The following is a 23013-nucleotide window of genomic DNA, read 5'->3' on the forward strand; positions in this document are numbered from 1 at the left end:
TAGTTAATGGTCTAAGTCGGAGCAAAACATTGTCGTAAGTTTTATTCTCCTACGTGTGGGTTATTTGTGTATCGTTCCAGTCATGGTATTGTGCCTTTTTATTAATTATTATAATGCATAATATAAATTCAACTATAAAGAACAATACCTTAAATTTGTTATGAACCCCAAGGTCATCTAATCGGATTAAGGCTTCCTCTGTCTGTGTGCCTGGTTGCCCAAGTCGCAAACACCCAACCGAGAGTTGAGGACATGTATATTCTAAGGCTTCCCGCACTCCAGGACTTCGACCCTTCTCTCCACTGGGGCGGCCAAGGCTCTCCTCAAGAACAGTTCCTTGGCAACTAAATAACTGTGAGAAAGAAAACGGAATACTGAAATAATAATGAAGTGCAAGGAAACCCCAAAAATAACATCTTAACAGATATATCAAGTTCCTGAGTACCATTGTGTATCATGTCAGAATATCAACAAGGTTAAGACTATTAGTTCTTCTTAGTAAATATATAAGTTGGACGACTATTATACATTAACTTAACTACTTACTAATTTTCACACATATTTTAAGGTATATGGTCAGTCACTGACAAGACGTAAAGAAAAAATTTACAAACTATAGTGAAAATAAAACTGCAATAAGGCCCTTTTCATGTACATGCCACAGCAAATATTTCATACAATTTGAAAGATGGTATAATCCCAACTGTTATACAATTACAATGTATAGTACTATGTCACAAAACCACTCCACAAGAAACTCCCCCTTGTTTTTATCAATGTCTAGTATTTGATATTTAAATAGTATATGCCTTAGTTACATCAACTATTCCAAATGTGAATCTTCTGCAGTGATGATCATGCCTCATACTGTACAGGGACACTATATAACATATATACAGACACATCCTGTGAGCATGCAGGCATTATGTTCCAGCTCCAGTACTAGTCCAGCTAGTTCCATGATTCTCGCATTTTTATAGGCCTTATCTTCATGTGAAGTTAAGACTTTCCAAAGGTGGTCAAATCTGCACGTTTTCAAATTTGCCAATTTACCCAATTAATTTTTTCAAATGGTTTAGACATTTAGAAAGTTAGGGGCCAGTTAGACTGACCAAGAGAGTAGTATAGCATATGTTTAAGGAAAGGGTGAAAGGAGAGTATGAGGAAGATTTTAAGAAGTAAAGGCTTGACCAACCAGATGGCATGTGCTGCAGTTTGGTGGGACATTGCAAAATGAGTTTTTGTATTTCTGTTAACATAACTAGGGAGTTACATACAGCACAGTCTTTTTTTTTTTTTAACAAGTCGGCCATCTCCCACCAAGGCAGGGTGACCCAAAAAGAAAGAAAATCCCCAAAGAGAAAATACTTTCATCATCATTCAACACTTTCACCTCACTCACACATAATCACTGTTTTTGCAGAGGTGCTCAGAACACAACAGTTTAGAAGCATATACATATAAAGACACACAAAATATCCCTCCAAACTGCTAATATCCCAAACCCCTCCTTTAGAGTGCAGGCATTGTACTTCCCATTTCCAGGACTCAAGTCCGACTATATACATAAACAGTTACACAGATGAACATTGCAGTACATTATTAAGATTATACAAACTGATAAAGCATTTTCATAATTAAAAGTATCCAAAAAAATCATAGTCCCAAAACTTAAAAGACTTACCTCAGAAGTTCTCACAATAATACGATACTGATATGTTGGTAAGCTGTGGGCACTATCTGAAGCATCCTCAACTTTTTCCCTGCGTACGCTGATGGCTACTGGACCCAGCGTATCATCCACGCCAAACCAATTTTGGTGTTCTGTTGAAAATGTTAATGTAATTCAGCACTCTTCTCCGTTTTCTCTCTCTTACTACACACCGTGAGTGTCCACATGTAACCCTCTTCTAAATATCTTAGTGACAGCATAGTTTCACATCCGTATATGCCATACCTCTTTTGTGTTCCATTAGTAATCTCCTGGCTTCCTCTCTACTTATTTTAATAATTAATAATTCCAAACAGTTCACTCCTCCTTCCTGCTACTAGAATTAGCCACTCACTGCACTATGGGTTCAAACCCATGGCAAGCCAGTCCTAAAACTAGAAGGCCTATGCATTTTCTACTGGATCATGCTGGCCTGATAAGATTCATCCAACTAAGTAAATTTCTATCTGCCATAGGAAAGTTAGCATGGGTCCCACTGTGACCACAGTGCAGGTTTTTACAAACTAATCTCATACCAACATGGGTGTGGCATGCTCTAGTTCAAGTTCCGACAAAGCTGTTATAAATGACTTTATAAATTGTAATGACACTGTAAACATGTCACCACACAGAGGACTCAAACCCACGGCAAGCCAGTCCTGAAAGTAGCAGTACAATGCACTATCCACAGGACTATGCAGGCCTAATAAGATTCATCAAACTAGGAATGTTTCTATACCTAGTGAAACCCATTCTAATCATCTTATGTTGTATAGAAATACTGTATACCTAGTTGGATGAATCTTAATAGGCTAACAGGGCCCAGTAGATAATGCACAAGCCTGCTAGTTTCAAGACTGGTTTGCTATGGGTTCAAGCCTTCAATACACTGAGCTGTTCACAATGGTGTTATTACAATTTATAGCCAGTTATAAAGGCTCTAATGGGACTGGAGCCAGAGCACACCACAGTCATGATGGTGTGAGATTCATCTGTAAAAACCTGAATTGTGGTCACAAGTGAGGCCCATACTAACCATTCTATGACTTATAAAAATAAACCTAGCCAGTTATTTCATAAAGATTCTGTCAGTTCTTATGCTGAGCTAGTGCATCTACCACTATCCCTGGCTATGAATAATCCCCAGGCTTTTCTCAGTATTGACTGTAGTTTTCCTCCTAATATGGCTGTAAAGTGGTCATGGTTGTGCATTTAATTTTTAATTTCCCCCCATACTTTGAAATAACTGTGGCTAGCTGCTTTGCCTTACTTCACACATGATTTCCCTCATTTCCCCCACTACCCATTTCCCTTTCTCTCTCTCTCTCTATTAGGTGTGGGCCAACATGCTGTTGTTCTGGTAGTCCTATACATGTATATAGATTCTCAGGAAGGCCAAATTTAAAAGATTCTCAAGATATATTCCAAAATAATGTGTGCCTCAGATATATTTTAAAGCACATGAACATATCAGGGGTAACATTATTGTCTTTCCTACAGCAGCAATCACTGGTAGCAATTTTGGGTAACCAATGGAAATTTCAGTGGCTCTCATTAATAACTATTATAGGACAGGCATCCTGTACAGACAAGTCACCACCAGCCATCCTACATATAAAGTATTGTATGTAAAAGTTGTGGAGTTACAGCACTTGTTCAGGTAAAGTGAATAATTAATCATGAAAAGAACTGAAAATGTCAATGACATTACAGTTGGGCCCCACTTTACAGCACTTTGCATTACAGCATTTTGCTAATGCAGCAGTTTTCAATTATATCCATTCTTAATTTATTCAGACTTCCTACAATAAATATATTCACCACTCACTATAAACTAAGGACAAAAATATTTTAAGGCACATAATGTGTGTACTGTTGATACATTTGTTAGGCCTAGCTCTACTGTTCATTTAATATATGATAGTGTAAACATGTTATTATGCTTTCACATGCATTTGAAATGAAAAAAGGCTATGTTTCATTTTACAGCAGTAGCCCAGAACCTGCTGTGTAAGTAGGGCCCACCTGTATGTAAAACACAACTAACCCATAAATCTAAAATGGAACTAAACAACATTTCAGTCTGTCCCAAACAATTATCCTGACTAAAATTTATACTGTAGTTTTCATTTCTAATTTACGAATTAGGTATGATTTGTTCCAGCCGTGGTGCTATGACTTATTCATACAATGATCAACTTTTGACAAACCTTGCCCACAGAAATAGCCTTGATAATAAGCTGCCCCCTGGTCAACAGCTTCAACAGTAAAGGGACTTCTAACATAAGGACACAGTGTCAACCTCCAGTGCGACTGCCCCACGGGAGGTTCCAAAAGGCCGATTGTAGTTGCTGCTACTGGTCGGTGAAGACCGGTGGCAAGGGAGGGAGAATTGGATTTTGCCCCACATCCCCAGTCTCTGCTGAGGCTGACGACGCGTTCCCCTTCACCACCAAGCTCATTACGAAAGAATGGGCAACTGGAACACAACATTAAGACCTTGGTTACTAACATAATATTGTTGAATGTTTATAATTTTTTCTTGTACAGTATTTACCATATATCATCATTTAAGATTCACTGGATGCCAAAGGGCATCTAATGAATCTTAATCACATCAGGCAAAAACTAATGGTAAATAATTTAAATAATTAGACTGAAGAAAATGGGCCAGAAATCACAAAGGATATGGAAACACAAGAGAAAATCAATAAAACATTGTAAGAATGTGAGTGAAACAGGATAAATACCAGAAATAAAAAAGAAGCCTTGCCTTACAATCCTAAACCACATATTTGTGACAAGATATAAATAAAACATCTGAAGTATCTGAACAATACCAAGGCAACAAGGCCTGATAAAATAATTAAATTTGAGGACAAGATGTCAGCATGATGGAGTAAGAAATTTAACACATCTGCAAAGCATACATCTCTTTAACTCCAGATTAAATCCCACCATGGATACTGAAGGAAAAAACAGATAGTACTGATAGTACAGATAGTAGGTTGGTAGACAGCAACCACCCAGGGAGGTACTACCGTCCTGCCAAGTGAATGTAAAACGAAAGCCTGTGATTGTTTTACATGACGGTAGGATTGCTGATGTCTTTTGTCTGTCTCATAAATATGCAAGATTACAGGTATGTCTTGCTACTTCTACTTACACTTAGGTCACACTACACATACATGTACACATTTATTTATACACACTCATCTGAGTTTTCTTTGATTTTATCTTAATAGTTCTTGGTCTTATTACTTTTCCTTTTATATCCATGGGGAAGTGGAATAAGAATCTTTCCTCCGTAAGCCATGTGTGTTATAAAAGTCAACTAAAATGCCGGGAACAATGGGCTAGTAACCCCTTTTCCTGTAGATTACTAAAAAGAATAAGAAGAAGAAAATTGTCAAAGTGGGAAGTCTGAATGTGCGTGGATGTTGTGCAGATGATAAGAAAGAGATGATTGTGGATGTTATGAATGAGAAGAAGCTGGATGTCCTGGCTTTAAGTGAAACAAAGCTGAAGGGGGTGGGAGAGTTTAAGTGGAGAGGAATAAATGGGATTAGGTCAGGGGTTTCAAACAGAGTTAGAGCTAAAGAAGGAGTAGCAATAATGTTGAAGGATAAGCTATGGCAGGAAAAGAGGGACTATTAATGTATTAATTCAAGGATTATGTGGAGTAAAATAAAGACTGGATGTGAAAAGTGGGTTATAATAAGCGTGTATGCACCTGGAGAAGAGAGAAGTGTAGAGGAGAGAGAGAGATTTTGGGAAATGTTGAGTGAATGCATGGGGAGTTTTGAATCAAGTGTGAGAGTAATGGTGATTGGGGATTTCAATGCTAAAGTGGGTAAAAATGTTATGGAGGGAGTAGTAGGTAAATTTGGGGTGCCAGGGGTAAATGTAAATGGGGAGCCTTTAATTGAACTATGTGTAGAAAGAGATTTGGTAATGAGTAATACATATTTTATGAAAAAGAGGATAAATAAATATACAAGGTATGATGTAGCACGTAATGAAAGTAGTTTATCAGATTATGTATTGGTGGATAAAAGGTTGATGGGTAGGCTCCAGGATGTACATGTTTATAGAGGGGCAACTGATATATCGGATCATTATTTAGTTGTAGCTACAGTTAGAGTAAGAGGTAGATGGGAAAAGAGGAAGGTGGCAACAACAAGTAAGAGGGAGGTGAAAGTGAATAAACTAAGGGAGGAGGAAGTTCGGGTGAGATATAAGCGACTATTGGCAGAAAGGTGGGCTAGTGCAAAGATGAGTAGTGGGGGGGTTGAAGAGGGTTGGAATAGTTTTAAAAATACAGTATTAGAATGTGGGGCAGAAGTTTGTGGTTATAGGAGGGTGGGGGCAGGAGGAAAGAGGAGTGATTGGTGGAATGATGAAGTAAAGGGCGTGATAAAAGAGAAAAAGGTAGCTTATGAGAGGTTTTTACAAAGCAGAAGTGTTATAAGAAGAGCAGAGTATATGGAGAGTAAAAGAAAGGTAAAGAGAGTGGTGAGAGAGTGCAAAAGGAGAGCAGATGATAGAGTGGGAGAGGCACTGTTAAGAAATTTTAATGAAAATAAGAAAAAATGTTGGAGTGAGTTAAACAAGTTAAGAAAGCCTAGGGAAAGTATGGATTTGTCAGTTAAAAACAGAGTAGGGGAGTTAGTAGATGGGGAGATGGAGGTATTAGGTAGATGGCGAGAATATTTTGAGGAACTTTTAAATGTTAAGGAAGAAACAGAGGCAGTAATTTCATGCACTGGTCAGGGAGGTATACCATCTTTTAGGAATGAAGAAGAGCAGAATGTAAGTGTGGGGGAGGTACGTGAGGCATTACGTAAAATGAAAGGGGGTAAAGCAGCTGGAACTGATGGGATCATGACAGAAATGTTAAAAGCAGGGGGGGATATAGTGTTGGAGTGGTTGGTACTTTTGTTTAATAAATGTATGAAAGAGGGGAAGGTATCTAGGGATTGGCGGAGAGCATGTATAGTCCCTTTATATAAAGGGAAAGGGGACAAAAGAGACTGTAAAAATTATAGAGGAATAAGTTTACTGAGTATACCAGGAAAAGTGTACGGTAGGGTTATAATTGAAAGAATTAGAGGTAAGACAGAATGTAGGATTGCGGATGAGCAAGGAGGTTTCAGAGTGGGTAGGGGATGTGTAGATCAAGTGTTTACATTGAAGCATATATGTGAACAGTATTTAGATAAAGGTAGGGAAGTTTTTATTGCATTTATGGATTTAGAAAAGGCATATGATAGAGTGGATAGAGGAGCAATGTGGCAGATGTTGCAAGTATATGGAATAGGTGGTAAGTTATTAAATGCTATAAAGAGTTTTTATGAGGATAGTGAGGCTCAGGTTAGGGTGTGTAGAAGAGAGGGAGACTACTTCCCGGTAAAAGTAGGTCTTAGGGATGTGTAATGTCACCATGGTTGTTTAATATATTTATAGATGGGGTTGTAAAGGAAGTAAATGCTAGGGTGTTCGGGAGAGGGGTGGGATTAAATTTTGGGGAATCAAATTCAAAATGGGAATTGACACAGTTACTTTTTGCTGATGATACTGTGCTTATGGGAGATTCTAAAGAAAAATTGCAAAGGTTAGTGGATGAGTTTGGGAATGTGTGTAAAGGTAGAAAGTTGAAAGTGAACATAGAAAAGAGTAAGGTGATGAGGGTGTCAAATGATTTAGATAAAGAAAAATTGGATATCAAACTGGGGAGGGGGAGTATGGAAGAAGTAAATATTTTCAGATACTTGGGAGTTGACGCGTCGGTGAATGGATTTATGAAGGATGAGGTTAATCATAGAATTGATGAGGGAAAAAAGGTGAGTGGTGCATTGAGGTATATGTGGAGTCAAAAAACGTTATCTATGGAGGCAAAGAAGGGAATGTATGAAAGTATAGTAGTACCAACACTCTTATATGGGTGTGAAGCTTGGGTGGTAAATGCAGCAGCGAGGAGACGGTTGGAAGCAGTAGAGATGTCCTGTTTAAGGGCAATGTGTGGTGTAAATATTATGCAGAAAATTCGGAGTGTGGAAATTAGGAAAAGGTGTGGAGTTAATAAAAGTATTAGTCAGAGGGCAGAAGAGGGGCATTTGAGGTGGTTTGGTCATTTAGAGAGAATGGATCAAAGTAGAATGACATGGAAAGCATATAAATCTATAGGGGAAGGAAGGCGGGGTAGGGGTCGTCCTCGAAAGAGTTGGAGAGAGGGGGTAAAGGAGGTTTTGTGGGCAAGGGGCTTGGACTTCCAGCAAGCGTGCATGAGCGTGTTAGATAGGAGTGAATGGAGACGAATGATACCTGGGACCTGACGATCTGTTGGAGTGTGAGCAGGGTAATATTTAGTGAAGGGATTCAGGGAAACAGGTTATTTTCATATAGTCGGACTTGAGTCCTGGAAATGGGAAGTACAATGCCTGCACTTTAAAGGAGGGGTTTAGGATATTGGCAGTTTGGAGGGATATGTTGTGTATCTTTATATGTGTATGCTTCTAAACTGTTGTATTCTGAGCACCTCTGCAAAAACAGTGATAATGTGCGAGTGTGGTGAAAGTGTTGAATGATGATGAAAGTATTTTCTTTCTTTTTTGGGTCACCCTGCCTCGGTGGGAGACGGCTGACTTGTTGAAAAAAAAAAAAAAATGCCACTAACAAGAATCTACAACAAATCACTGAAAAGGAGAGCTGTCAAACACTGAAAAACTGCTAATATAACTCTGTATATACTGCACTGCTCTGAGCTTCAAAAAGAGGAAACATACAAGTGACACTAAACAACAAGCAATAATTGCTAACAAGTTTAAATAAGCCAAAGGATCATAAGAATTCATTCACTGCAATGACAGTTAACAAATAAAATACATTTAGAGGAAGCACACTCAATACATAGCACAAAGAACAGAGAATAAGCCACACCCATTAATCAAAGTGTGAAAGTGAGACCCAAGAGTTACAACTCATCCATTCACAAACATAACTGGGAGAGTAAATAATACAAGAAGAAGTAACTGTACAGGTTACAAGCTGCAGACCTCACTGGTGCAAAGTGAGCATATTATCACTGCACCACCAGCATTAAAATAATTCTAACCTGAACTTTTGCTGCATCTAAGGTTGTGATAGGTTCCACTGTTGCCCAATATGATTATGAAATCACCAGTAGCTAACATTTATTACCCTAATTCTACATTTGCATCAATACATAGAAAAATAAACTCACATTATTGTGGATGCTAAGGCAGATAAATGGTTCAAATAGCCAACAAGTTGATAAATTAAACACGTGTGCAACACTTGGGTATCTTTACTATGGAAACGTTTTGCCACACAGCAGCTTCATCAGTCCAATACAAAGAAGAATGGTGAAGATCAGGAGATTGAGGTAATCAGTCCCTCAGCCTGGGGTTAATGTAATCAGGCCATCAATCTTGACAAGAATACACAGTATATACAAAACATTTTCACAATAAAGATACCCAAGTGTTGTAAATGTGTCTAATTTATCAATTCTGAATAAGGGAGGAATCCTATGGGGTGTAAACTGCCAACTCCTCTAGCAAGAACGCTCTACAATTCTTTCCTCGATATGAAAATTAAAGACAAGATGTTTAAGTACCTCTTGTAGACAAATTCTGATATGTACCAAAGTGCATCGCTGCCTGTGTTCCAACATGTTAACACAAAATGCTTCGAAGAATTCCAAATTCTGAAAATTGTTCCTCAAAAAATGGAAACAATAAATCTCTCTTTTTAAATAGTTACAAATATTCTTATCTGGAGATTCTTTTGACTTTTAAAAGGTATTTAATCACTGTAGACATTTTACAATCTTCCAGTTGAGTAGAACAACTGCACTGAAATTATAAATATACTGTACCATCCAAAACTACCCTATAATTAACCTTATGTAAATAAATATTTACGTATGACAGTATGTACTTTACTATGGTTTGTGTATTATAATGCAGAATTTGTATATTGCTGTGGTCAATACAATACATATAATGAATACATCATTATTCTTTCAAATGACTGCACAATATAATTTTTTATCCAGTCTAATTGCAGCATAAACTAGAAAAGATCTTACCTATTAATAAGTTGATTACTTCGTCCATCTCCTGGGTCATGTTCATCATGCTGCAGGTCTTCTGTGCTATCATGATGAAGTCCACTGGGTACAGATCCCGCCATAGCTGCTGCCGAGGCTCCTGTGGTGGTATTTGCTCTTTCGGTCAGCAATGATCGCATATGTCCAATATTGAACTGAGTGGCCAAAGATCGACAGTCATAGTGAGCAAAAGCAGATCTTCTAGTGGGCACAGAAACTGGCAATTCCTCACTCCGACTATCAGAGTCTCCATTTGTTTCACCTGATTTACACGATTTGGTCACATTACTTGAAACACTCGATTCAGAATTAATATCTGACTTGCTATCAGCTTTACTTTCAGTGCTTTTGCTTGATCGTAACTTTTTAAATATGGAAGGTTTATCCTTATCCCACAATTTTTGAAATTTTGATCGAACTTTAGGAGAGGTGGCTTCTGCCTCACTGACCAGGGATCCTGCCACATTATCTGTCGAAGTGGAGGCACATTTAATAGGTTCATTTGGCTTGAGTTCACGCAATATAGAATAAAGTGTCTCAGGTGGGGCAGAGGCAACATTGATGGAGCCGTGAGAGCCATACTCCCTCCTAAGAGGGGATGCTGGTGGCTGTTCCTCAGTATCATGATCTAAATCTAAAGAAGAATTACTTCTGTACAGTCCTCCACTCCCCCTTATAAACACAAATCCTCCCCCCACATCTTGCCCTGCCCGTATTCCAGTAGCTCTAAGAGGCTGTAGACTGGCTGGCCCAGATCTCTGCCTCTCATTGTAGGATGCCCGCAGGTCTGCTGGACCAAATCTGTGTGTACTGTGTGTCTTGGGCCGATTACTGACACTTAGTGCACGAACTCTCTCACTGACATAACCCACCGAGCCTTGTTCTCTGTTTTTTATATCAGTGCTCTTCTTTCTAATGTTATTTCTGTCATTGTTAGTAATATTATTATTGCTAATAACTGCCCCATTAGCAAGACCATTGACTTCAACATTATTGTTCAATACATTCACATTGTGGGAAACACTAGTTAATGGAGAAGTTAAAAATTCAGGATTGTGGTCTTGTGATGCCACATGCCCACCACTTCCAGTCTGGGACCTACCAACAGAGCCCCGACCAATGCAGGCAGCAGGGCTCACACTCATCACCTCCGCCTTCTTCATTACCACACTTTAAATGTTTTGACTAATTTTTGCCTCACATTATTACATTACACTACTATACAGAAAATAAAATTTCTTTAATTTCAGTCACCAATTTGACAACTTAAAGCTTCATTTTTCAATACTTCATTTACAATAGGAATCATATGATTGACAGTTTCACTTGGATTGACTACTTGATTTCTATAAACAATTGTCCCCCACTTTCATGGAAGCAAAAAAATCCATGGATCTACATTGTGTCACCACAAGCACGGCATCACCAGTGTCAGATTTAAGTCCCATTGTGCCTCAAAGCACAATGCATCACATCATCACATTAAATTATACTTAACATCTAACATTATCCAGAATTCCCCTCATCTTCTTGCAATTCCTGAACGAAAATGTCCAAAATTAATTCTGAACAAACGACTGGTGTACACAAAATTCCTCAATGCCAAGGGCTGGATGCCACTTGCTGTAGGAAGAATGACACTCCAAGCTGCCAAGATGCGAGCCAAACTGCTGCAAACGAACTTTAGGAGTTGCTGGGGAGGAACAATACTAGTTGCCGGGGAGAAGCAGCCGACTCGTCTGATGACCAGTAACTCTTGGAGTTGCCTGAAGTTTATGTTACTGCTGCCCACGAACATCTCCATCACCTGAAGAAAGATTAGTATTGTAATTCATGAAGTGCTAAACCTGTAGGAGATCATTCAGTGCTAGGAGTGGTAGAGGCTCAATCTTCCATCTGCCAATCATTGCCAGGCCCAGAACCAGCCAAGCTGCTGGTGACTGCTCTGAAAGGTATACAGTGCTGACACATCATCATAATACATACAAGACAACCCATACACACAACACAACCCATACACAATACATAAGAACATAAGAAAGGAGTACTGCAGCAGGCCTACTAGCATGGGACAACCTGTACAACACAACTCATACACACAATACATATAACACAACCCATGTAATTTTGGTGTCTTTTGCTTATTTTGCAGAGGACACCAAAACTGTAAGGTTAATTACCGAGATACTGACACAAACTTATTCCAAACATTTGTTGGCAGTCTCCTCAAAAGTGACATTTAATGAGGTCATCAGCTTCCTTCATATTGCAAAAGCTTATTTGTGATTCTCACAAAAGTTACATTTGGCAAGTTCACCTCATATGGTTCTACAGTGGAGACAATTCTGTAGTGCACATGGTAAAAAAAAAAAAAGTAACGTATTCTAACATAACCCACCTAACGTCAATTAGCCTATCGTAACTTAACCTTACTCCTCCATTGGTATTAGCATGCCTTTATTTACACCCGGCCTGGAGCACAGAGTGACTAAATACTAAGCAATGACTGGCTCAGACCTTCTGTGCAACCAAAATAAATAACCTACTTTTGTTATCTTCAAAAATACCCTCAAATACAGATCCTGAAGACACTATAACAAATACACATTAGTAAGATTGCAAGAAAGACATAATGGCTGACAAAGACACAGAGATAAGCCAAGGACAGTGAATGAACTTGCAAAGACACTCAAGGGACTTACATTATTATTACAATCATGGGGGAGCACTAAACCTATACGAGTCATACAGTGCCTCGGGGAATGGAAGGCATTCTGGCTTGATTCAAGGAACTGGAGCATTGGTCAAATTCCTTAGATCAAGAGCCCCTAACCAGCATCACGGAACCTTCTTTGAGGAGTCAAGGGATTTGTAAAGACACACTCAGGGAGACAATGTCACTAGAGGTACTTTGGGGAGGGGGGTCACACTTAAGCATGTTAGCTATGAGGTCACAGTCAAGGTCACCAAGAAACTGAAGACACTTACAAGGACAAATTTAAGGGACTCGCAAAGACATGCTTAGAGAGAAATAATAAGCCTTAAGGCACTTGCGAGAACACACTCAATAAGACACATACTCTATACACCACTTGAGACACATATATGGACACACTTAAGAAACTTGCAAGAACACACTCAAGGTGACTTAATGGACTTACGAGGATACACTAAACTTGCTACTTAGGGAACCTTCAACAAAGCTGTTTACACAGCACCTCCACAGACTACTCCCAGGCTCACAGCCGTGTTCACAGGCTGACAGAGAGGCCTGAGAGTAACATCCTGTGGGATGGAGCACCAGGTCACTCACAAAGACTGAGAGAAGACTAACAACACTGACTCAGCCACAGCCACGCGGACCTAAACACTTCCAACACCCTCATAACTGACTCATTTCCTCGCCTTGGAGCTCATTTCTGGCCACTTTGACACCCTCACCTTAAGCTGGGACTCTACTAGTGAGTGTGGGGAGTGGTGGCATTCCCTGGGACGTCCAACAGGGCTTCAAATTGACAAAATAGTAGGGACATCCTCCCCCGAGCAACACAATGAATGGGTGCGAAGTTGTGTACTGCTGAGATACTGTTGCCCATTGTCCTTTAAATCCCACTATTTACCCTTATTTAAGTGTCCAAATATAGAATAAATCGATATCTTCTTATTAACTTAAGTCGTAGGTAAATGACAAATGAGTTCCCGAGTCCTAGAGTGCATAATGAGAGTTAGAAAATAGTTATATTATTATTATTGTGTGGTTGGTACCCCACTGAGGGGGAGGGGAAAGTATGAAAGATCTCAGGCTTTATATTACGTTAATTAAGGCTTCAGGCTTCCTTCTCGCTACTGGAGAGGCTTCACATCGATGTGGGGATATTTTCTGCTCAACTTCTAAGTGAGAGTAAGGGAATTTTTTAGTGAAAATAAGGAATTTATCCCAACAGGAAGAGGTAAGTGGTGGGGGAGAGAATGGGAGAGCCTCGGTTTACAATGAAAATATATGACTTTTTAATAATTAAAATATCTCTTTAAGGCTATTATCGTGGCAGTGCCGGCGATTACTAAACCGTCAAGTACAAGAAAATAGTTGTACCACTGTGAGGTAACTGTTGTGGAGGTGAATAATTAAGAGGAACAATAAGGTAGTTGTAAACTACCTAAGTTCTCCCTCCAACCCCCCATAGCAAGAGGGGCAGGCAGGAAGGGGGAACAACACTACCAATTTCTCAACACTTGCCTATAAACTTTCCATTTCTCACTCACTCACTGACACTTACACACGTGCCACTACATGAAGCCACCACTCAGGGCTTAATGTTGCACTTCACGGCCAAGTTATGGAGAAATGACGGGTTGTTGTAGGTTGGTGGGCGGGACACCATGCTACAGAGGTCCTCCTATGAACCTATACCCACGCTGTCAAACACACACACACACACACACACTCACTACCGCGGGGCCAGAAGCTGTGACTCGACCCCTGCAATCACAATTAGGCGAGTATAAATACACACATACAAAGGTACGATAAAGCTCATGGAGCAGGGACAGTGGACCTAATAAAGACTAGCGAAGAGGCGGAGCCAGGAGCTGTGAATCGACTCCTGCAACCATAAATAGGTGAGTACACAGATGAGCTATGAATCGACCCCTGCAACCACATATAGGTGAGCACAAGTGTGAAACTAATGAAAATATGATCAGGAGAGGACAATTTATTTATTTATTTATTTAGTAATTTTAGCATACATACAGAGGTACAAAAAATACAGGTAAGAGCAGCATGCCAAAGCCACTTATATGCATAGCATTACGGGCTGGCTTAAATTAACTTAAGATTAACTAAGCAATGATGAAATCAGTGATAAGACATTATTGTAAACAGATAACTATAAAATACAAATGAGTATTACAAAGACAGGTCATATGGTTGCATGCATTGCTGTTCATTCAGTAACACCCCTCAAGGAAGGTTCCTTGATGTTGGTGAGGGGCTCTTGATTTAGGGAATTGGATCTGTGCTCCAGTTCCCCGAATTAAGCCTGAATGCCTTCCACATCCCCCCCTCCCCTGGGCGCTGTATAATCCTACGGGTTTAGCGCTTCCCCCTTGATTATAATAATAATAATAATAATGTTCATTCAGTAGAATGGAGTATTCTGTTAGGTAGTGTATTTAAAAAATAACAAAGTTAGATTGGGTCCTAGGTTTAACATTTATGTGATATAATTGTGAGTAACATTTAGGATATACAATTTATAAGGTTCAGTTATTCAGTATTTATTTGGTTTTGAGTGAGTAAGTGATCTTTGAGAAGAGACTTGAATTTATAAACAGGTAGTGTTTCTTTTATATTTACAGGTAATGAATTCCAGATTTTAGGGCCTTTTATGTGCATTGAGTTTTTGCATAGCGTGAGATGGACACGAGGAACATCAAAGAGTGATCTGTGCCTTGTGTTATGGTCATGTGTTCTGTTGAGGTTGGCAAGGAGATGTTTGAGGGGAGGGTTAATATCAGAGTTAAGCTTACCAATTAACCTGAATAAGCTACAGGATTAATTTGACAAATGACTATTGTAGATCAACCTCATCAAGTGCAGGATTATGAAAATTGAGGTAAGCAAAAAAAAAAAAAAAGTTCGGTAACGGAGTACAGGCTTGGGAGACGAAGACTGCAAAACTCACTCAAAGAAGAGGGCCTTGGGGTGCACATTATGCCGAGCATATTCTGTAAGATTTTGTTCTGATTTTTAACCCCGGAGGGTTAGCCACCCAGGATAACCCAAAGAAGGCAGTGCGTCATCGAGGGACTGTCTTATTTCCATGGGGGTCCTCAGTCTTGTCTCCCAGGATGTCACCTACACCTGTCAACTCACACCTAGGTACCTACTTGCTGGGTAAGTGAACGGGACAACAGGTGCAAGGAAACACACCCAATGTTTCCACCCTTGCCGGGGATCGAACCACGGAAATTCAGCATGTGAAATGAGAACGTTGCCTACCAGGACACGGGCCATGATTTAGCAAGCACAAGACTGGAAACCCTAAGAGAAGCTTTCAAGAAACTCGATAGTCATTTACGATAGATGAGGACAAGGAAAGGCTCCAAGTGAATCTGGGCAAATTGCAGGATTGGTGAGATATATGGTTGCTTGAATTCAACCACAGTAAATGCAAAGTAATGAAGACTGGGGAAGGAATAGCAAGACTGGAAACAGGGTATACTCACTGGCCAGAGGCTGCAGACCTTACTTAAAGAGAAAGACCCAGGAGTGAGAACTGCGTCTGCGTTGTATAGGAGTGAGGCTGATTCATTACCTTTGTAACTTGCCATGATTGTGACCAGATCTACCTGGAGTTCATTACCTTTGTAACTAGTTCAGCTATCATAACTTTGGGGTCCAGTCCCTGGACCCATTATGTACCTCTGTAATCTTTTGACTACCGCCTACAGGATGGGTATGGGGTGCATAATAAAGATATTAAACTAAGTTGTCGCCATATTGTAACTTGATCATGATTGTGACCAGATCTACCTGGAGTTCATTACCTTTGTACCTTATTCAGTTAACAAAACTTTGGTGCCCAGTCCCTGGACCCATTGTGTACCACTGTAATCCTTTGACTACCGCCCACATGATGGGTATGGGGTTCAGAATAAAGATGTTAAACTATATCGGTGGGGGCTCACATCAGCCGTATAACCACTGCAGCCAATGCTTGTCTGGCAACTCTAAGAGTAGCCTTCAGGAATCTCAACAGAGAGTTATTCCGGGCCCTTTATACGATATACATCAGGCATTCACAACATATCGCTGAAGTTAACATCAATCACACATCTGCAACATTTGTTCATGCAAGGTTATCTAATCTTATAATTGCTTTCAAAAATCTTAACAGGGATTATTTTTTTGATGCGGTACGCCATGAATGTCAGACTTATCAATGACGTAATGAATATATTATTATAATCAAGGGGAAGCGCTAAACCCGGAGGATTATACAGCGCCTGGGGGGGGGGATGTGGAAGGCATTCAGGCTTAATTCGGGGAACTGGAGCACAGATCCAATTCCCTAAATCAAGAGCCCCTCACCAACATCAAGGAACCTTCTTTGAGGGGCGTAATGAATATAGTATTAGCATAGTGTCCATACCTGGTCTAGCATGCATGAATACTCATGATGACCTAGAGATTTGCAACAAGACTAGTTTTAGAGATGCAGGAGACTCGACCCCTCACAAACGCAACTTGGCAAGTAGACACACACACAGGAGCTATGAATCGACCCCTGCAACCACAATTAGTGTAGTACACACACACACATGAACCAACACAAGCAGTATCCTAAGACAGAAATGTTCCTGAAAGTCACGCGAAGCCACAGTTGTCTATTCCTGGATAGGGACAGGATAACAACAAAGAAGGAACAACTGAGGGAATATGTGCAAACCTATCAAGCACAAAGAAGAGTAGCAGATGAGGAACCAGGAGAGAGCACTTAGGCACTCAGTCTTAAGAATTCCTCAAGGCGCACCCCAGCCGCCCCTTTCCAGGTATTTACACCATGTCCGACATACGTGAAAATAATAATAATAGTCATTATTTCTATAAGTACATGATACAACTTATACAGACAGGTGAAACAGAATATGAGTCCCCCTAGGCACTAGCATCCAAACAGTAATTGATCTTCGAATATTTTGTGGAACTCAAAATCAAGGGATAATTGGAAGGTGGAGGCAGTGAGAACCCAGACTTTACGAAAGGGAACTTTAAAGGGATGAAGGATTTCCTGAACGCACTGCCGTGAGAAAGGAAACTAAACAGGTCAGTGGATGAGATGATAAAATACCTAGTTGGAAAGTACCGAGAGAAGAGAACTTCTTACCTAGAAGAAGGGGAAATAGCAGAGATAAATCGAACCCTTGATTGAACCAGAGATGCAGAAAGGAAGAAAGGCATAGAGCATGGAAAATCTCTAGGAAAGTGAAGGATATATGAGAACAGATTAGCCAGAAATGAATATGCTAGAGTAAAGAGAGGGGCTGAGCTACAGTCTGAGAAGGAATAGTAGTGAAGGCCAGATCTGAACCAAACTGCTTCACAGACCACATCAGGAAAACGACAGTAAACGACTAGGTAATTCGACTGAAGGAAGGAGAAGAGCAGACGAAAAATCACAAGGAAGTCTGTGAAATGTTGATCAAATTATCTGAATAGGTCTTCTCAGTGGATTATTACAATCATGGGGAGCGCTAAACCCGTAGGATTATACAGCGCGTGTGGGGGGGGGTGGAAGGTATTCAGACTCAATTCAGGGAACCGGAGCACAGATCCAACTCCCTAGATCAAGAGTCCCCCACCAGCATCAAGGAACCTCCCTTTAGGGGATTCTCAGTTGAAACACAATACCAGAAAACCTAGGGTATAGGGTATACCAACAAGTACTAGACATGTACACAACAAAGGGAGAGCTAAAGTAACATCTGTTAGGCCTGGATGCATCAGAGGCAATGGGATCTGACAAGGTCTTATTAACCCTGAGAGGTGTATTTTTCTCAGTGTATACTAATGGTTATAATTATAACTAAGTTTTAAAGGGGTAGACGGGTAAGCCAGCGGAAGGCCTTGGTCAGATGACCATAAGCTTCAACTGTGGGTCATCATATGACTAAAACCCACGTCAGGAAACACTTCTGCTGTTACCTAACAAACCTTACCTAGCCTAACCTGACAAGGCGTCACCATGGATTCTGAGAGAGAGAGAGAGAGAGAGAGAGAGAGAGAGAGAGAGAGAGAGAGAGAGAGAGAGAGAGAGAGAGAGAGAGAGAGAGAGAGAGAGAGAGAGAGCGAGCGAGCTCAGAAGCACTGTCTGAACCACTAGCTAGGGTCTATAACTAGTTAATGAATGTGGGACAGTTGCCATAGATCTAGAAGACAGCAAAAATGTAGTCCCCATATTTAAGAAAGGAGAGAGACGGACAGAAAGCATTGATCTGCTGACTAGTGTCTCTGACATGCGTACCATGTAAGGTAACCGGGAAGATTATCAAAGAATGGTAGAGCACATGGAGAGAAGCGGTTTCAAAATTAATACCCAGAACGGGTTCACAGGTGGCAAATCTTGTCTTACAACCGGTTGAATTCTGTGTTGAAGAAACAGATGTGAAACAGGAGGGGGATGATGATGATAATAATAATCTTTATTTCTTCAAATACATGATACATCTTATACAGACCATAGCTGACATCAATGGTATACTATATAGAAAGTCCCTCGCTATGCAGAGCATTTCGGGCAAGGTTAATTTTGTATCCAGGATGCGACCCACACCGGTCGGCTAACACCCAGGTACCTACTTTCTTGATAGGTGAGCGGGACAACATGTGTAAGGAAACACTCCCAATCTTTCCACCCTTACCGAGGATAGAACCACGGTTAAGGAAACACGCCCAATGTTTCCAAACCGTACCGGGGATCGAATCACGGACACTCAGTGTGTGAGCTGAGTGCGCTACCAACCGAGCTACGGGTGGATTACATATTCTTAGACTGTGAAGAGGCATTTATTAGTGTATCCCAAAAGAGACTGGAGCAAAAACTCGGTGTAGACAGGAATAAAAGGAAACATACTCTGGTGGATCATAGAGTACTTTAGGGAATGGAAATAAAGTGTGATTGCGAGGGAAGAGAGACTAGCGGGGTTCCGCAAGTGTCGGTATTAGGACCAGTACTGCTTTTGGCTTATGTGAATAACACTTCAGATGGAACTGAATCAGATGCATCCCTGTTTGCTAGTGATGTAAAGACTAATGAGAAAAAGACAGGTGAGGACAGGGAAAGGCAATAAATAGATCTCGATAAATTAGGAATAGGTTGTATCAGTAGCAGCTTTCATTCAACCACACCAAATGAAGGGTTATGAAGATTGCGGAAGGGGCTACAAGACAGAGGCTGCATATGCTACTCAAAAAGAAAGAACTAGGGGCGAGTATAGTGATTAGCATATTGCCAAAGACTCACGTTAGCCAAATTACCTCTGCAGCTAATCCTCGTATGGCACATCTTAGAGTAGCCTTCAGAAATCTCAACAAAGCGTCATTCTGGGTCATTTATGCAACATATGTCAGGCATCTTGGAGTATGCAGCACCAGAGTGGAGCCCACATCTGAAAAAAACACGTTTGGATGTTGGAGAAAGTGTAGAAGTATGCAACGAGACTTGTTCCAGAGGTAAGGGGCATGAGTTGCGGGGAATCTGAAGGGATTTAATAAAACGACTTGAGAGGGTAGTAACAAAGGTGACATGAAAACAGCATAGAAAATACTCGGAGAAATCGAGGGTGAACAGTGACAGGCTGTTTAAGAGGTGAGAAACAGGTACTTGGGGACACAACTGGAAGTTAAAGACACAGATGAGCCACAGGGATGAGAGTGGGCGGGAAGTGGAGACAGGCTCCATACACAGTTTAAAGAGGAGGTAAGATGAAGTTCACGAGACTCAGGAGGGAGTGTATCTGGCTAACAGCTAGTTGAAAGGCATGGCCAGGAGCTAGGACTCCACCCCAGCAACCACATGCAAGTACACACAGATGAGAGTACACACACACCACTGGAGAACACAAGAGTAACACACACACCTCAAGGAGAGAGTTACAGACAACAAAGACAATGGGTCAAGATTAGATCAAGTGCTGCAAGGAGCTAAAGTTGCAAGACATTTGTGTGGACATACAATATTTTTTTAGGATTATAATAACTTGAAGGGTTAGTAACCCAGGGGACCAGGATAACATAACATAATCAAAACTAAACGCTAAACCCACAAGGGTAGCTTGACTGCTAGGGCACTCAGCTCACACACTGAGGTCCGGGGGTTGACCCCCGGTACGGATGGAAACATTACGACGTGTTTCCTTAAGATACCTGCAGTCACTGTTCACCTAACAGTAAAACAGGTACCTGGGTGTTAGTAGACTGGTGTGGGTCGCATCCTGGGGACAAAATTGATCTAACTCGTGGGAAATGCTCAGCATAACAAGCGGCTTTGTATATAGTAATATGTCACTGATGTGAGCTATGGTCTGTATACCTTGTACATGTACTCGTAGAAATAAAGATCATTAAACAACAAAAAGGCATAATATTGTGACTGGATTATTATTATTATTATTATAATCAAGGGGGAAGCGCTAAACCCGGAGGATTATACAGCGCCTGGGGGGGGGGGATGTGGAAGGCATTCAGGCTTAATTCGGGGAACTGGAGCACAGATCCAATTCCCTAAATCAAGAGCCCCTCACCAACATCAAGGAACCTTCCTTGAGGGGCATTGTGACTGGAACAATTATTATTATAAGGGTCACATAGGTGATCTTAGTGAAAGACTCGAGAAACAGATCATACCATCGTAAAAGATATAATAACTAATCTAAATTCGGCTTAATATTTAAGATTTATTGGTTTTAGATGAAATTTAACAACTCCTCAATACGTAAAGGAAATTGTGTGAAAATTGACAAGGCAAAGGTTTCGAAATTATTTACCTTGATAGGCTAATTTAGCGAGTCAGGTTGGTTTATTACACATTCTTTAATAAGAAAATTAACAAATTAGAGGGTATTAGGCTCATTAAAATAAGTAAAACACACTTAAGTATTCTACCCAGGCTTTAAATATGAAATATTTAGTACATATCTGTGAGAGCGAGAGGTGAGGGTGAGCAAGAGGTGAGGGTGAGCAAGAGGTGAGGGTGAGCGAGAGGTGAGGGTGAGCAAGAGGCGAGGGTGAGCAAGAGGTGAGGGTGAGCGAGAGGTGAGGGTGAGCGAGAGGTGAGGGTGAGCAAGAGGTGAGGGTGAGCGAGAGGTGAGGGTGAGCAAGAGGTGAGGGTGAGCGAGAGGTGAGGGTGAGCAAGAGGTGAGGGTGAGCGAGAGGTGAGGGTGAGCGAGAGGTGAGGGTGAACGAGAGGTGAGGGTGAGCGAGAGGTGAGGGTGAGCGAGAGGTTAGGGTGAGCAAGAGGTGAGGGTGAGCAAGAGGTGAGGGTGAGCAAGAGGTGAGGGTGAGCAAGAGGTGAGGGTGAGCGAGAGGTGAGGGTGAGCGAGAGGTGAGGGTGAGCGAGAGGTGAGGGTGAGCGAGAGGTGAGGGTGAGCGAGGTGAGGGGTGAGCAAGAGGTGAGGGTGAGCGAGAGGTCAGAGAGAGCTAGAGTGGGTAAGGGAGAGCTAGAGTGGGTAAGGGAGAGCTAGAGTGGGTAAGGGAGAGCTAGAGTGGGTAAGGGAGAGCTAGAATGGGTGAGGGAGAGCTAGAGTGGGTGAGGGAGAACGAGAGGTGAGTGGGTGAGGGAGACTCTTGTAAAGTGAAACATATTAATTCCCCCCTGCCTCCCCCTCCCTGCCCCTGCACTAGCAGGGTCGCCTCAGGCTCTACACCGTCTCTCAACACACAACAAAGAGCGGATGTAGTGCCTTCAAGTACGAGTTGCAGCAGCAGGAGGGAGGGAGAGAAGGGAAGGTGGTGAGGGGGAAGGAAGGGGTGAAAGGGGAGGAGAGGGGAAGTGGTGGTGAGGGGAAGGAGAGAAAGGAAGAGGTGGTGAAGGAAAAGGTGAAGGGAAAAGGAAGGGGTATAGGGGGAGGAGAGGAGATGGGCCGTGGGATAAGAATGGGTAAGAATGGGTAGGAAAGGTGGGGTGGGGAAGAGGGGAGAGGGTCGAAGGTGGGGTGGGGGAAGATGGGAGAGGGTCAAAGGTGGGGTGGGGAAGAGAGGAGGGGGACAGAGAAAGGTGGGGAAGAGGGGAGGGGGTCAGAGAAAGGTGGGGTGGGGAAGATGGGAGGGGGTCAAAGGGGAAGGGGGTCTGAGGAAGATGGGGTGGGGGATGAGGGGAGGGGGGTCACAGGAAGGTGGGGTGGGGGGTCAGAGGGGCAAAGAGGAAGATGGGGGAAGGGGAGAGGGTCAAAGAGGATGGTGGGGTGGGGGAAGAGGAGGAAGGGGTCAAAGAGGAAAGTGGGAGAGGGAGCAACAAACAAGTTATTATATTTAGGCAAAGGCGCTAAATCGGTAGGAGTTATACAACACCTGGGGAATGGGAGGCATTCAGGTTTGATCCAAAGAGACAATAGACAAGTCCAATGCCTTGATTCAAGAGCCTTCACTAGCATCAAGGAACTTCCC

At 41.5% G+C, this 23013-nt stretch overlaps 1 protein-coding gene across 1 annotated transcript in view; it reads right to left on the minus strand.

Moving 5' to 3' along the window:
- LOC128687059 (signal-induced proliferation-associated 1-like protein 1) overlaps positions 1 to 13436 on the minus strand; it is a 52128-nt gene extending 38692 nt beyond the window's left edge. The window contains exons 1-5 of the mRNA XM_070082115.1: positions 13287 to 13436; positions 9825 to 11652; positions 3922 to 4190; positions 1685 to 1824; positions 149 to 352 (exon numbers count right to left, since the gene is read on the minus strand). Coding sequence (XP_069938216.1) covers positions 149 to 352; positions 1685 to 1824; positions 3922 to 4190; positions 9825 to 11008 — 1797 coding nt within the window. The 5' untranslated portion in view covers positions 11009 to 11652; positions 13287 to 13436. The remainder of the gene's footprint in view (positions 1 to 148; positions 353 to 1684; positions 1825 to 3921; positions 4191 to 9824; positions 11653 to 13286) is intronic.
- Positions 13437 to 23013: the final 9577 nt, after the last annotated feature.

The sequence above is a fragment of the Cherax quadricarinatus genome, chromosome 7 (genome assembly GCF_038502225.1).
Source record: "Cherax quadricarinatus isolate ZL_2023a chromosome 7, ASM3850222v1, whole genome shotgun sequence".
NCBI classification, from domain to species: domain Eukaryota; kingdom Metazoa; phylum Arthropoda; class Malacostraca; order Decapoda; family Parastacidae; genus Cherax; species Cherax quadricarinatus.